Source organism: Carlito syrichta, unplaced genomic scaffold, assembly GCF_000164805.1.
Source record: "Carlito syrichta isolate Samal-C Ts95f unplaced genomic scaffold, Tarsius_syrichta-2.0.1 Scaffold311873, whole genome shotgun sequence".
Lineage (NCBI taxonomy): Eukaryota > Metazoa > Chordata > Mammalia > Primates > Tarsiidae > Carlito > Carlito syrichta.
Window position 1 is genome coordinate 181,253 of NW_007255969.1, and position 12,001 is coordinate 193,253.

A 12,001-nucleotide genomic window follows, 5' to 3' on the forward strand; every position below is an offset into this window, starting at 1 on the left:
CACAGGCCGAGGCGCCCTGAAAACGGGCCTGGCCCGTGGGTGGTGGGCGGCGTCTGCAACCCTGAACCGAGTAAGAGCAAGACCCTACGGTTCACTGGCCTTCTGGGGCCTGACATGCTGGGGAGACGCCATCTCGACCGAGGCTCTCTGGGCACCGCGCATGTGTTGGGCCATCGCACCAGACTTCGTTCCTGCCCTCAGGGAGCTTACTGTCTATCCGGGACAGCAGATGTGGAAGAGGGCGGGTCAGTGTGTGAGAACACGCATTTCTAAGCAGCCAGCAGTGCTCAGTGTGGAAGAATTGGGTGGCTTTGGGTGGCTGAGTTTAAGGTGGCTCTGAGTCACTTAATGAAGACGCCAGCTCGCCCTGTGCTTGGGCGCCTGCTGGGGTGGGGAGGGCGGGTGTCTCAGTCCATCTGTAAAGGAGTACCTGAGGCTGGGTCGCTTAGAAAGAAAAGAGGCTGGTTTGGCCCTCGGTTCTGCAGGCTGTGCTGGAAGCGTGGCACCGGCACCTGATTCTCTGAGGCTGCAGGCGGCCTCGGACCACGGGCGAGAGAGGAAGCCAGAGAGGGCAGTGGCGCCAGGCTTGTTTAAGCAACCAGCTCTTTTAGGGACTGGCAGCTTGAGAACTCCCTGGTTACTCGGATCCACCCTCGTGATCCAGGTACCTCCCCACAGCCCCCCGTCCAGCACTGGGGGCCGCATTTCAGTGCGAGGTGGGACCGGCCAGAGAGCCAAACCATGGCAGTGGGTGAGCCCCGACTTCGAGTTTTGCCAAGGTGATACCCTCAACCATCCTCGTTGAAAAGTCCATTCTTGGTACGTCATGAACCGTGGATCAAATTCCTTTGATTCCTTTGTGTACTAACTTGTGAGCTTTTTTTTTTAGATGTCCTTGGTGGATGAATTAAAAACCTGGTGTCTGTTGAAGATTCAGAGTCTGGAGCTGAAACTTTCTGGAGATTCCCGGGCCTCCAGAACCAAATCCGCACCGTCTACGTGCGAGTCCTCCACAGGTAACTCACATCCAGAGAGCGCCTGTCCATCCAAAAGTAACGCAGCCCGTGGGTCTCGTGTCGCCTGCGTCTGACGCAGCCCGTGCCCGGGTTGTGGAAACGCTGGGCTGGAGAACGTGCTCTCTGGGGGCGAGGCCCTCGTTCTGCTCATAGCTCCAAACTCAGCTCCCGCCGGGTCCCAAAGCACGTGCGGGCTCGGACTGGTTCCAAGGGAGGAATCGCACCGCCTTGGGCCTGATGCCGATGGTGTCCGAGTGGGCCAAGCGGAGGGGATGGGTGGCTACCGCCACCTCAGCCGGCTCTCCCGTGCCTCCTGTGCCTTTTGCACCTTTCTTCTCGACTGACTTTCTGCCTTTGACTAACTACGAAGATCCTTATCAATAGTTGTTCATGAACTCGTGCCCGGTGCTAGGTAAGAAACGCTTCAGGCAAAGCATCTTGCGGCAGCCACAGCGATTCCACCCTGTAACGATCGTTTTGAGGACACTGAGAGCCTCGGCAACCAGGGCCAGTGGCCGTCTTGCTGTGTTCAGGGTTCTGTGTCACCGCAGAGCCTCGCTGGAACTGTGGTTTCGTCTTTGTGCCAGGAGCGCTGGGGAACAGCCCGGGCGCGATTTTCTTGCTGGGACTCACACGGGGCTTGTCGTGGAGCACCGGCTACGGGGAACAGGGCCTTTCCAGCACGGGGCGTGGGCCCAGGAGCTAGCACCCCGGGCTGTGGAACGGAATGGGCCCGGTCATTAGAGAAGGGGGGTCTTTATCCTTGTAGGTGAATGTCCAGTTCGCTCGGACACCTGGAGAGCTGTGTCATCCTTGGACTTCGGGAAGGGGCCCCGTAGCACTCTCTGGCATGCTGAGGCAGCTGAAGGAAGGCCCGGCAACTTTTTTGACTTCGAAGCTACCAGTGTGGCCGACCCCGAATCCACGAAAGCCCTGGGAAGCCAAAGGATGACCAGGGGAGGCAGAGTGGAGGGAGAAGCAGAAGGGTGGGAAGGCCCTCCGAGGGGAAGGTTCGCGCGGGAGGGATCGAGACGGCCGGCGACGCACAGGTTCCCAGGCCTCGCAGTCCAACTCCGACCCGCGGCCGTGTGATGATGTGAATGTGGATCTGCTCTGACACTTGTTCTCCCTCTGCAACCAGGTGTGGATCAGCCGGTGGTGACTGCAGGGCCGGCAGCGGCCTCGGACAGCTCCCCTCCGGTGGTCAGGCCCAAGCACAAGGCCCTCGGCTCCGCAGCCACGCACCGGCTCCAGCAGGACCTGTCTTCTTCCGACGGCACAGGCTCCCGACGGAGGCACGTCGAGGTCCAGGCAGCCATGCCGCCCTCCAGCGAGGCCACGTGTGAGCGGCCGGCGGGGCCCGGGGTGAACAGAGGCACCCAGACTAAGAAGCCTGGCAGGAGCGGACAGACAAGGCACCGAGCCCAGCACCCGGCGGCCGGCAACAGCGGTGGGCAGCCGCCGGCAGGCAGCGGGCAGGCCGCCCCTCACCTCCGAGACACCTCCCAGGCGCTGGAGCTGACCCAGTACTTTTTTGAGGCTGTTTCTACACAAATGGAAAAGTGGTACGAAAGGAAGATTGAAGCGGCGCGGAGCCAAGCCAGTCAGAAGGCCCAGCAGGACAAGGCCACTCTGAAGGAGCACATTAAAAGTCTGGAGGAGGAACTTGCGAAGCTCAGGACGAGGCTGCAGAAGGAAAATTAGCCCCCGGAGCGTGGAACGAGAACGGATCCCTGAGGATGTCCCGTCTACAACTGCAGAGAGCTTTGCCCAAGCAGTCGATTACCGTGTACATAGCAGACTTGCCTTTAAAAAGAAATCACTGATTTCTAAAATGTGCCAGATACATGTTTGCTGTGCCCCGAAGTTATGAAGACTTCAACAATTACACTGAAACCAGGGGGAGCTTGCTTAGTTTTGAGTTCATCTGAAGTTCAAAAGCTCAGACTAAGCAAGCCATGATGAGAAACTGAATAAAGTGTGAGCTAAACCCTAAAACTCAAGATGTGGAAATACGTCAAAAGCAAGACAAAAATGAATCCCTTCTGAACTCAAGCAGTCATTCATATAAATGTGAACACACCTGCTGTGCCTAGACGAGTGTCTTTTGGTAAGAGCGCTGTAACTTTGAGATGTGCTAAACCCTGCCTAACATTCGCGATTCTCAAAATGCTGACATTTTAGCCAGATGAAAACTTGCCAGATTTTGAGGAGAAAGATTTTCGTGACGTTACAAGATCCAGTATATCTTAAAATGTATTGAAAGTCAGCTTATTTAAATAATAAATAATTAGTCAACAGCTCTGGAATTATTGAGATCAAATGAGAAAAGTTCAAATCATTTGACCATTGTTTCTAGATTTTCAGCCCCGCAAAATCACCAATTAATCAATGATTTAAAGCAAATGAACGGAAAAACCATTCACGTAACAATTACTTGAAGCTTCTATAACCTTGTCCTAATCCAATCCAATTATCTGCGTACCCTTCTGAATTTGAGAGTATTGCTCCATATTTTAATAGAAAAATAAGGCTGTTTTCTACAAATGTTTTTTTATTATTATTATTTTTTTTTGAGTTGGAGTCTCTGTCGCCCAGAGTGGAGCGCAGCAGCCGCTCCCGGCCACCGCAGCCTCCACCTGCTGGGCTCCGGCGATCCTTCCGCCTCAGCCTTCCCAGTAGCTGGAATTACAGGCATGTGCTACCATGCTCGACTGATTTTTTAAAATTTTATTGTAGAGATGAGGTCTCTCCAAGTTGCCCAGGCGGGTCTCAAATCCGCAGGCTCAGGCAATCCACTCACCTCAGCCTCCCAAAGCGTGGGAATACAGGCTGATCAACCGAGCCCCCCTCAATTGTTTAATTTTGAATTAAGTTCTGCCACTAAAGAATCTCAAAAGCTTACGACAAGGCATATAATTCAGCAACCAAACAGGCCCCACCGTTCCCAGCTCCGTAGAACCCTGAAGACTTATGATTGCCCCATAATGAAACATAAACACAAAGTTGTAAAAGTAGCTTGGGTATATTGAAACTTTGGACAAGCTTCTTTGTCCCTTGCGATGTGGGATTTATATGTCTCCTCAAAATCCCATGTAAACATAGAAACTTCAATTCAATTTCTATAAACAGGAACCTAGTAACTATTGTCCATAATTGTGGATAAAGTGCTGTTCATCGAGCCAAAGAGAAAATAAAGACTTTTTGACATGGGAACACCAAGAAAGACAAAGTAGGTTTTGCCAAGCTCATGGCTTTGAATTTTTTTTTTTTTCAGTAAAAATCCATGAATATAAACATTCCTAAAATGAAGTAATTCAGCAGATGCGTCACTGACCGGCGTCCAGGACCTGATATGGAATGAATCTCAAGTTGATGTTCATGTGTCTGTGAACTTGTCTTGCTCCTCAGCTACTGTGTAGGTGGACGGTCCTTCCCCCAGAGACTCATGGGATTGTTCATGCAGAGGCAGGTTCTCTTTCTTCCCTCTGTGTTCCTAATGCAGAACCGTGGAGCCGGAGGGGACCTGTTTTCCAAATCTACCCAAACAGGACGTCGCTAACCTCTTTAGAATCATTCCTGAATGTACCTCAATTGACGAGAACTGCCTAACACTCAAAGGAGAAATGAACTCCTGAGTTCAGTAAGTCGTGTTCCAAGCAGGAGTTATTTTCACTTACCAAAATATCCGTTACTTCAAGGCATCCTTGTCAAGAAATGGTGAACACGGAATTGTAATGATCAAGGCTAGACCACAGAGTGCTTTGGTGGGAGCATTTTGATTATATACCTCCTACCCATCAGAAGCAGGCAGCTCATCGTTGTGAACCGAGTATTTTTGTCAAAAGCCACTGTTAGGGAAGAGACTGGGGAGGAATGAGAAGGGTGCGATGGACCTGGTCTGGCTGACTAAAGGGATCTCCTCTCTTGCAGTCTGTCACAGAAGGGAAAACCAGCAGGGTCAGTCAGTCAGTCTGCTACACCAGAGAGATGGCCACATCTCAATTAAGACCAGTGCAATAGCTTTTCATTTTCAACAACTGTGTTTGGTCTGGTTTTGCTCCTTGGCATTGTGAAAAACATAACTATATAGGTCCAGTGTATATTTGTCCTTATTTTTCCCTTTTGGCTATCGGCTTAGATGAGTAAATGCCATAACTGTACTTTTCCAAAGAAACAGAACTATTAATAATTTATAGGCTGTCACATAGGCCACGTTTCAAACTGAGGCTGAAATTTTCACTACTGTGGGGGGAAAATGATGTAAAACACAGAAAAGCTGTATAATATGGCAGTGTTTTTAAAAAAAAATTTAGTGCATTATTGCATTGAGTATACTAAATATCTGTGATAGATTGAATATGTCAGTCCTAATCTTACTGTTGACTTTGGGAGCCCAAAATAAAGGAAGTGTTGTTTACTTGTTTATCCTTCTTGAGTCAGACGTTGATATACTTGAGAGGCATGCTGTCTTCTACTTAATCTTTTTATCACCGTGAGTTTGTGTCTCTTCCAAACATTAAACATTGTTCCTGATACTATGGATCTTAAATTTCTCATCTAAAAAACGACAGTGCGACTGCCTTGGTTAGCCTGTTTGCATCTGTTGTGGCTGACTGACTTATGGCTCCTGAAAGAGCGCTGTCACCCAGCTACACCTGACCTTGTGTCTGTAAAAGTGTAATTTAGAGTAAATACATCTGCTGCAAAGTTGAGTTCAGGTGCACTGCATCAAAACAAGACTTTGGTAATGTAGCAAGGTTTCTCAGTGCAAGCTGAAATGTTTAAACTGTTGACCATTTGGAAAATACTGGACAACAGGAAAGGACAAATCACTATTGTAATAGTTACTTGATATGCAAGCCAAGGCAACGTTATGCTTTTTGACTAATAAATTCTTAAAAGTTAAATACATTTCTTCCTGCGATGTACAGATTGTAAAAGCTAATCAAGAGTGGACATGGTGGTCCACACCTGTAATCCCAGCAGTTTGGGAGGCTGAGGGGAAGGAGTGCTTGAGCCCAGGATCTCAAGACCAGCCTGGGCAACACAGCGAAACCTCATCTCTACCAAAAAAATTTTAAAAACAGCTGTGTGTGGTGGTGCACGTCTGTAGTCCCAGCTACTTAGGAAGCTGAGGTGGAAGGATCACCTGAGTCCATAAGGTTGAGGCTGTGGTGAGCCAGAATTGTGCCACTGTACTCCAGCCTGGGCAACAGGGTGAGACCCTGACTCAAAAAATAAAAAAAGCCAGCCGGGCCCAGTGGCTCAGCCTGTAATCCCGCGCCTTTGGGAGGCTGAGGTGAGTGGACTGCCTGAGCCCGCGGGTTCAAGACCTGCCTGGGCAACTTGGCGAGACCTCATCTCTACAATAAATCAAAAATCAGCCGGGCATGGTAGCGCGTGCCTGTAGTTCTAGCTACTTGGAGGGCTGAGGCGGAAGGATCGCCGGAGCCCAGCAGGTCGAGGCGGCGGTGGCCGGGAGTGGCCACTGCACTCCAGTCTGGGCGACAGAGTGAGATTCCAACCCCCCCAAATAAATAAATTTAAAAAAATTAAAATTAAAAAAGCCAATCAGTTAAGACATACAAGATAAACCCTGATCTTAAAAATACTAACAACCAATAAAACAAAAATTTTTTAAGACTTGAAGTCTTATTTTTAGGGGGAACATACTCTTTCCATTTAAGTCACGGGATGTGAAGGTACTAATTTAAATCATGGGATGAAAAATAAGACACAGTAGAGCATTTTTAAAATGCAAGTGAGTAAAAAGTGATCGCAGAGGCCTGAGTCAATCGCAAAAACTGCTTTTGATCCACTTTGGGCCTTAGTCTACATAGCCCCAACTCTTTTCCAAAGTAGACATGGCTGCTTCCTGTGGTTTTTACTAGCATTTTCTTACTCCATACGAGCTAGAGATAGGTAAGTGTGGGTCTCTCAACTCTAAGTGTCTACTGGGATGTCCACAATGCTACGAACAGTAGGGAATTACAACCTGCTTTTCACAACGATAACAAAGTTGTTGGGCCACTGCTTTTGTTGAGCACTGGTCAGGCATGTGTTCATTGAGCTACGGCCACCATGTTTTCCAAAGCTTTGGCCCCCTTCCCTGCCTTGGGGAGGTGAATCTCCTCTCTCTCTCTCTCTCTCCAATTTACTTTCTAAAATACATTATATTCTCCAATTTAACTTGTGTGCAATTCTTTGCACCTTCCACGTGGTACCAGATCACAGACCCCCCCAGTCTGACATGTTCTTAGAGGCCCTCCTGGGAGTCTGATCTAATATTCACCATTTTCCCAACTCTGCAGCTTCTCCCCAGCTATGCTGTTCCTGGCCCTGCAGTCACCCTTCCCTGGTCATCTGCTTGTGAAAAGGACACCTGCCCTTTAAGGTTCCACTTCAGTGTCACCTTAGCACTCACCATAACGCCTCGGTTGTTTTCCTTCAAAGCATCTTCCATGGATCTGCTTGGGTAGATGTATTTTTCCTCTCCAAGATGCCTGGTGGAATTTATCACCTACTTCTCCTCTAGATCCCACCACATTTTTTCTTGACTAACGATTATTGCACTTGACTATAGGCCTGAGCCTCCCCTTTCATGCTGTGGGGTTTTTCTCAATGGCAGGAAGAAACACTGCACCTAGCTTGGCTTCCTCCAGAGCATGTTGAAGCTTGTCTCTCCTTTTATGAAGAAACCTGATTAGCTCCTATGAGCACTGTCGGCAAATGGACCTGTCCTGGGGACCAAGGAGTTGAATAAAAGAGTCCTTTCCACCCAAAATGCCTCAGACTGGGGACGAAGGCAACCCAGAAATCTGGGATCTAATGAAATAAAAATCCTCTGTGACCCCCGGCAAGTCATTTAACTTCCGTGTGTCTTAGATGACTCATCTGTCAAAAATACCCGTGGCAAAGTTTGTACTATGAATTTACAACTTCCAACCTGACGGCACATTTTACAATGGGGCAACTTATGTGATGCTATAAATAGTCTTTGCCACTTATGCTACAAAGCTTATGTTCTTAAAAAAAGTTACTATAAAAGGGTTGATTTATTATAGTTCAAATTCAGAAACTGAACATTCAAATACATTAGAGAACAAGTTTAATATTCAAACGAGTAGTTTCAGGGAACATCCAGAAAGGTCATTTGTCGTTTAATCCAGAATACTAACCAAGATGAGTATTTCACCAGCAGTTCTATTCTGACCAACATTTTTTTTTTTTTTGAGTTGGAGTCTCACTCTGTCGCCGACTGGAGTGCAGTGGCCGCTCCTGGCCATCGACCTGTTGGGCTACGGCGATCCTTCTGCCTCAGTCTTCCAAGTAGTTGGAACTATAGGCACGCACTACCACACCCAGCTAATTTTTGATTTATTGTTGAGATAAGGTCTCACCAAGTTGCCCAAACTGGCCTCGAACTCGCGGGCTCAGGCAATCCACTCACCTTGGCCTCCCAAAGTGGTGGGATTACAGGCTGAGCCACCGAGCCTGGCCTGGCCAACATCTTAATGACTATGGTTCCATACCTGAGAAGAAACTGCTAAATAAATCATCTTTTAGGCTAAACAATAAGATGTGGCCTACAATTCAGAGGGGATAAAGCATGAAAATGGACAAATTAAACTCTTCTTTAGGCAAAAGCATGGCCATCGCAGTAATTTTAGCCTCTGAAAGGTAATTCCATTTTCACTGCTTTACTTGCTTTAAAAACAAAATCAAAATAAACCTCAACTTAGGTTTTCTTTGGAATCTATTATATTTGCATCTTGCTAATTCAAATCAGAGGTGCTTTAAGACTCCTCCATGTATACCATGGTTAGAGCACAGTTAATAACTTCTACACCTTGTAAAAGGATGATTTTTGAGTTTTCAGATTTTAGATAGACTGGAGTCTATGAGTTTATATGTCAATCATGTTCCAAAGTGTTCTGTACATCAACTGTTCACAAACATTGCTCCTGTTAGATCATTTTGCAATAGGTTAACTTCTGTTTACCTACATAAAAACCTGCAGATTCACTCATGCAAGCATTCTGAATTAGATTACCCCCATGGAAGAGTATTCAGAATCATTGTCTTGTGGTCTCCTGAGGCTCTGGGAGGTGGCTGTGGACTCTGGCAATCCAGGTCATGAACAGATGCCACAATCAAGTTCTGTTGCTCCTCAGGCATACGGTCCAGTACAGTAAGTCTCCTACATACAAACCTTCAAGTGCAAACTTTCAAAGATGCAAATGTGAGTTCACAAATCACATAAGTTACTTTATGTGTCTGGCGTGCATGCAAGATGCTGTACTATAAGATTAACAATGTTTTTATTTTTTGTTAAGTATTATTTGTGTAAATGCTCGGTGGCTCAGCCTGTAATCCCGCGCCTTTGGGAGGCTAAGGTGAGTGGATCGCCTGAGCCCGCGGGTTCGTGACCCGCCTGGGCAACTTGGCGAGACCTCATCTCTACAATAAGTCAAAAATTAGCTGGATGTGGTAGCATGTGCCTGTAATTCCAGCTACTTGGAAGGCTGAGGCGGAAGGATCGCCGGAGCCCAATGGGTCGAGGCTGTAGTGGCCGGGAGCGGCCACTGCACTCCAGTCTGGGTGACGGAGTGAAACTCCAACTCAAAAAAAAAAAAAGAGTATTATACAATACTATACAGCCCATTGTGTTAGTTGGGTACCTAGGCTAATTTTGCTGGCCTTACAAACGTGCTTTCAGAACGGAACTTGTTCGTTATTAGGGGACTTACTCTACTAGATATCATTTATGATTCTGCAAAATTGTATTACATCTTTCAGAGGCTCATCAGATTATAAGACTGGCTTCTTAGCTCTGTTTTAACAGAAGACTTCAGTTTGCAAGATTAACAATCCCAGCATCTTCTACAAGTTTTCACTTTCACATCTTTTACTAAATGAATTGTAAATACTAAATTTGGCCTCTATCAAAACTGTCCTGAAATCAACTTCGGTTGTGAGGTATTTGTCTCTTTGTTTTTCCCCGTCACTGGTGGAGATCCTAATGCACTGCACATCTAAGTGATTTTTTTACTCCTTTCCATGTGGCTATTAAGACAATTACAGAAGTTTCACCAGAAGTCTTCCCTCTTCTTTTTGGTAAGCAAGTGCTTCGATGTGTTAAGCTTTTCTGTTTCCAACAGAAATCCAGATTCCAAACAGTGATCTTTTTGGAGTCCTCCATCAAACCATGACAAATGTAAAGAACATACCTGAAACCCTAAGGGCTAATGCAAAATTTTCCAAGAAAGTTCAGGGTATCTCCTGGGCTCAATATACTCCCAGGCCTACATCTCATAGTTTTTAAAAACAGCTGAGATATAATTCACATACTATCATTTAAAATGTACAATTCAATGGATGTGGCATATTCAGAGTTGTGTAACCAACATCACACTCTAACTGCAGAATATTTCACCTCCCTGAAAAGGATCCCCCCTACCCATTAGCAGTTATTCTCCATTCTACCTACAGCCCTTGGCCACTCCTCATCTTTCTGCCTATTTTGGACATTTCATGAAATAGACTCATTGCACTATGTACTCTTTGGGGACTGACTTCTCGACAATGTTTATCCATGTGTAGCACGTATCAGTCCTTGATTACTTTTTACTGCCACATAAAGGTTATACACCTAGAACTGCTAAATCACATGGCAACTGTTGTGTTTAGCCTTTTGAGGAAATGACAGGCTGTTCTCCAAAGTGCCTGCACCACTTTACATGCGCACAGACATTAGGCAGATTCCAATTTCTCCACATCTTCATCAACATGTTGTTATTTTCCTTTATAATTACAGCCGTTCTAGAATAGATGTGAAGTGATATCTCATTGTGGTTTTGATTTGCATTTCCCCATGACTGTGTTGAGCATCTTCTCATGTGCGAAGTGGCTATTTGTTACAGTGGTTTTGCTTCAAAAACTGCTGACACATCCAGAAACGTATTCAAAACACAGGGTGTTTTTCAATGTTAAGGTAATTGTTTTGATGTGCTTTCCTTTGCGTTCTATGACCAAATACCGTACACACAAATAGTAAGACTTGACTTTGAGCTGTCCGTTAAGCCTAAGCTCAACAAAGCACTCAGAGACTTAAAATCCTTCACAATAATACTACTGTTAAGATTTTGCTAACGCAAGTGTTTTTTCTAACTCCTTCAGCTGCTTATTGCCTTGAGTAATCATCATCCGGATTGTATCCTGCAAAAGAAAGCGAAATCTGGTCACTGTTTTACCTGGTTAAACAAGGTACACAGCTTGACCATTTTATTTGTTAAAACCAAGAGCCCGTACTGGAAATTGGGCCTGCTACACTTTCCACATATTATATGACATGCATGGCTTAAAAGTTGAGTGACGCTTTTTTTATCCATACAGAAATAGTGAATCTGAGAACACCATTTGAGCGGGAGTCGCCAATCAACAAAAGCGGAAGGGCCCATCCTCATCGCGATTTCACTCTCACCTCCTCCGTGGCACTCTTGTTTCTTTGGAATTCTTCCCTCGCCCAGTCCTTCAGGTAATTCCGATCAGAGTCACCCGGAACCTGCCGAATTGCTCGCAAAATCCTTCTGTAGAGAAGGAGCACCTGCTGCCTCCTGACGAACTGAGCAAGGGAGGAGGCAGGGCGGTTACCGCGGTGCAGCTGCCAGCCCGGGAGGCCCTAATCTAACCCACCTGACCACTTCTCTGGGGTCGTCGATCCCGAAAACGGTCAAGAAAAACTTTTTAAGCCAGCCGGGTGGCTCGCACCTGTAATCCCAGAACTTTGGGAGGCCGAGGTGGGAGGACTGCCTGAGCCCGCGGCTTCGAGACCAGCCCGGGCAACCTGGCGAGCCCTCATCTCTACATTCAATCAGCAAGTTAGGCGGGCGTGGTGGCGCTCGCCTGTAGTTCCAGCTACTTGGAAGGCTGAGGCGGAAGGACCGCCCGAGCCCAGCAGGTCGAGGCTGCGGCGGCCCGGA

The 12,001-nt window shown here is 46.9% G+C and overlaps 2 protein-coding genes across 2 annotated transcripts in view; one reads left to right on the top strand and one right to left on the bottom strand.

Moving 5' to 3' along the window:
* Positions 1–3,601, top strand: part of ANKRD6 (ankyrin repeat domain 6) — a 78,834-nt gene extending 75,233 nt beyond the window's left edge. Inside the window, exons 15-16 of the mRNA XM_008069235.2 lie at positions 890–1,016; positions 2,158–3,601. Coding sequence (XP_008067426.1) covers positions 890–1,016; positions 2,158–2,720 — 690 coding nt within the window. The 3' untranslated portion in view covers positions 2,721–3,601. The remainder of the gene's footprint in view (positions 1–889; positions 1,017–2,157) is intronic.
* Positions 3,602–9,689: 6,088 nt separating this feature from the next.
* On the bottom strand, positions 9,690–11,688 carry LYRM2 (LYR motif containing 2; the record flags this gene model as incomplete). Its single annotated transcript, XM_008069241.2, has 2 exons — positions 9,690–11,237; positions 11,503–11,688. Coding segments are annotated over 2 exons (267 nt in total), but the record flags the coding sequence as incomplete, so codon positions are not given.
* Positions 11,689–12,001: the final 313 nt, after the last annotated feature.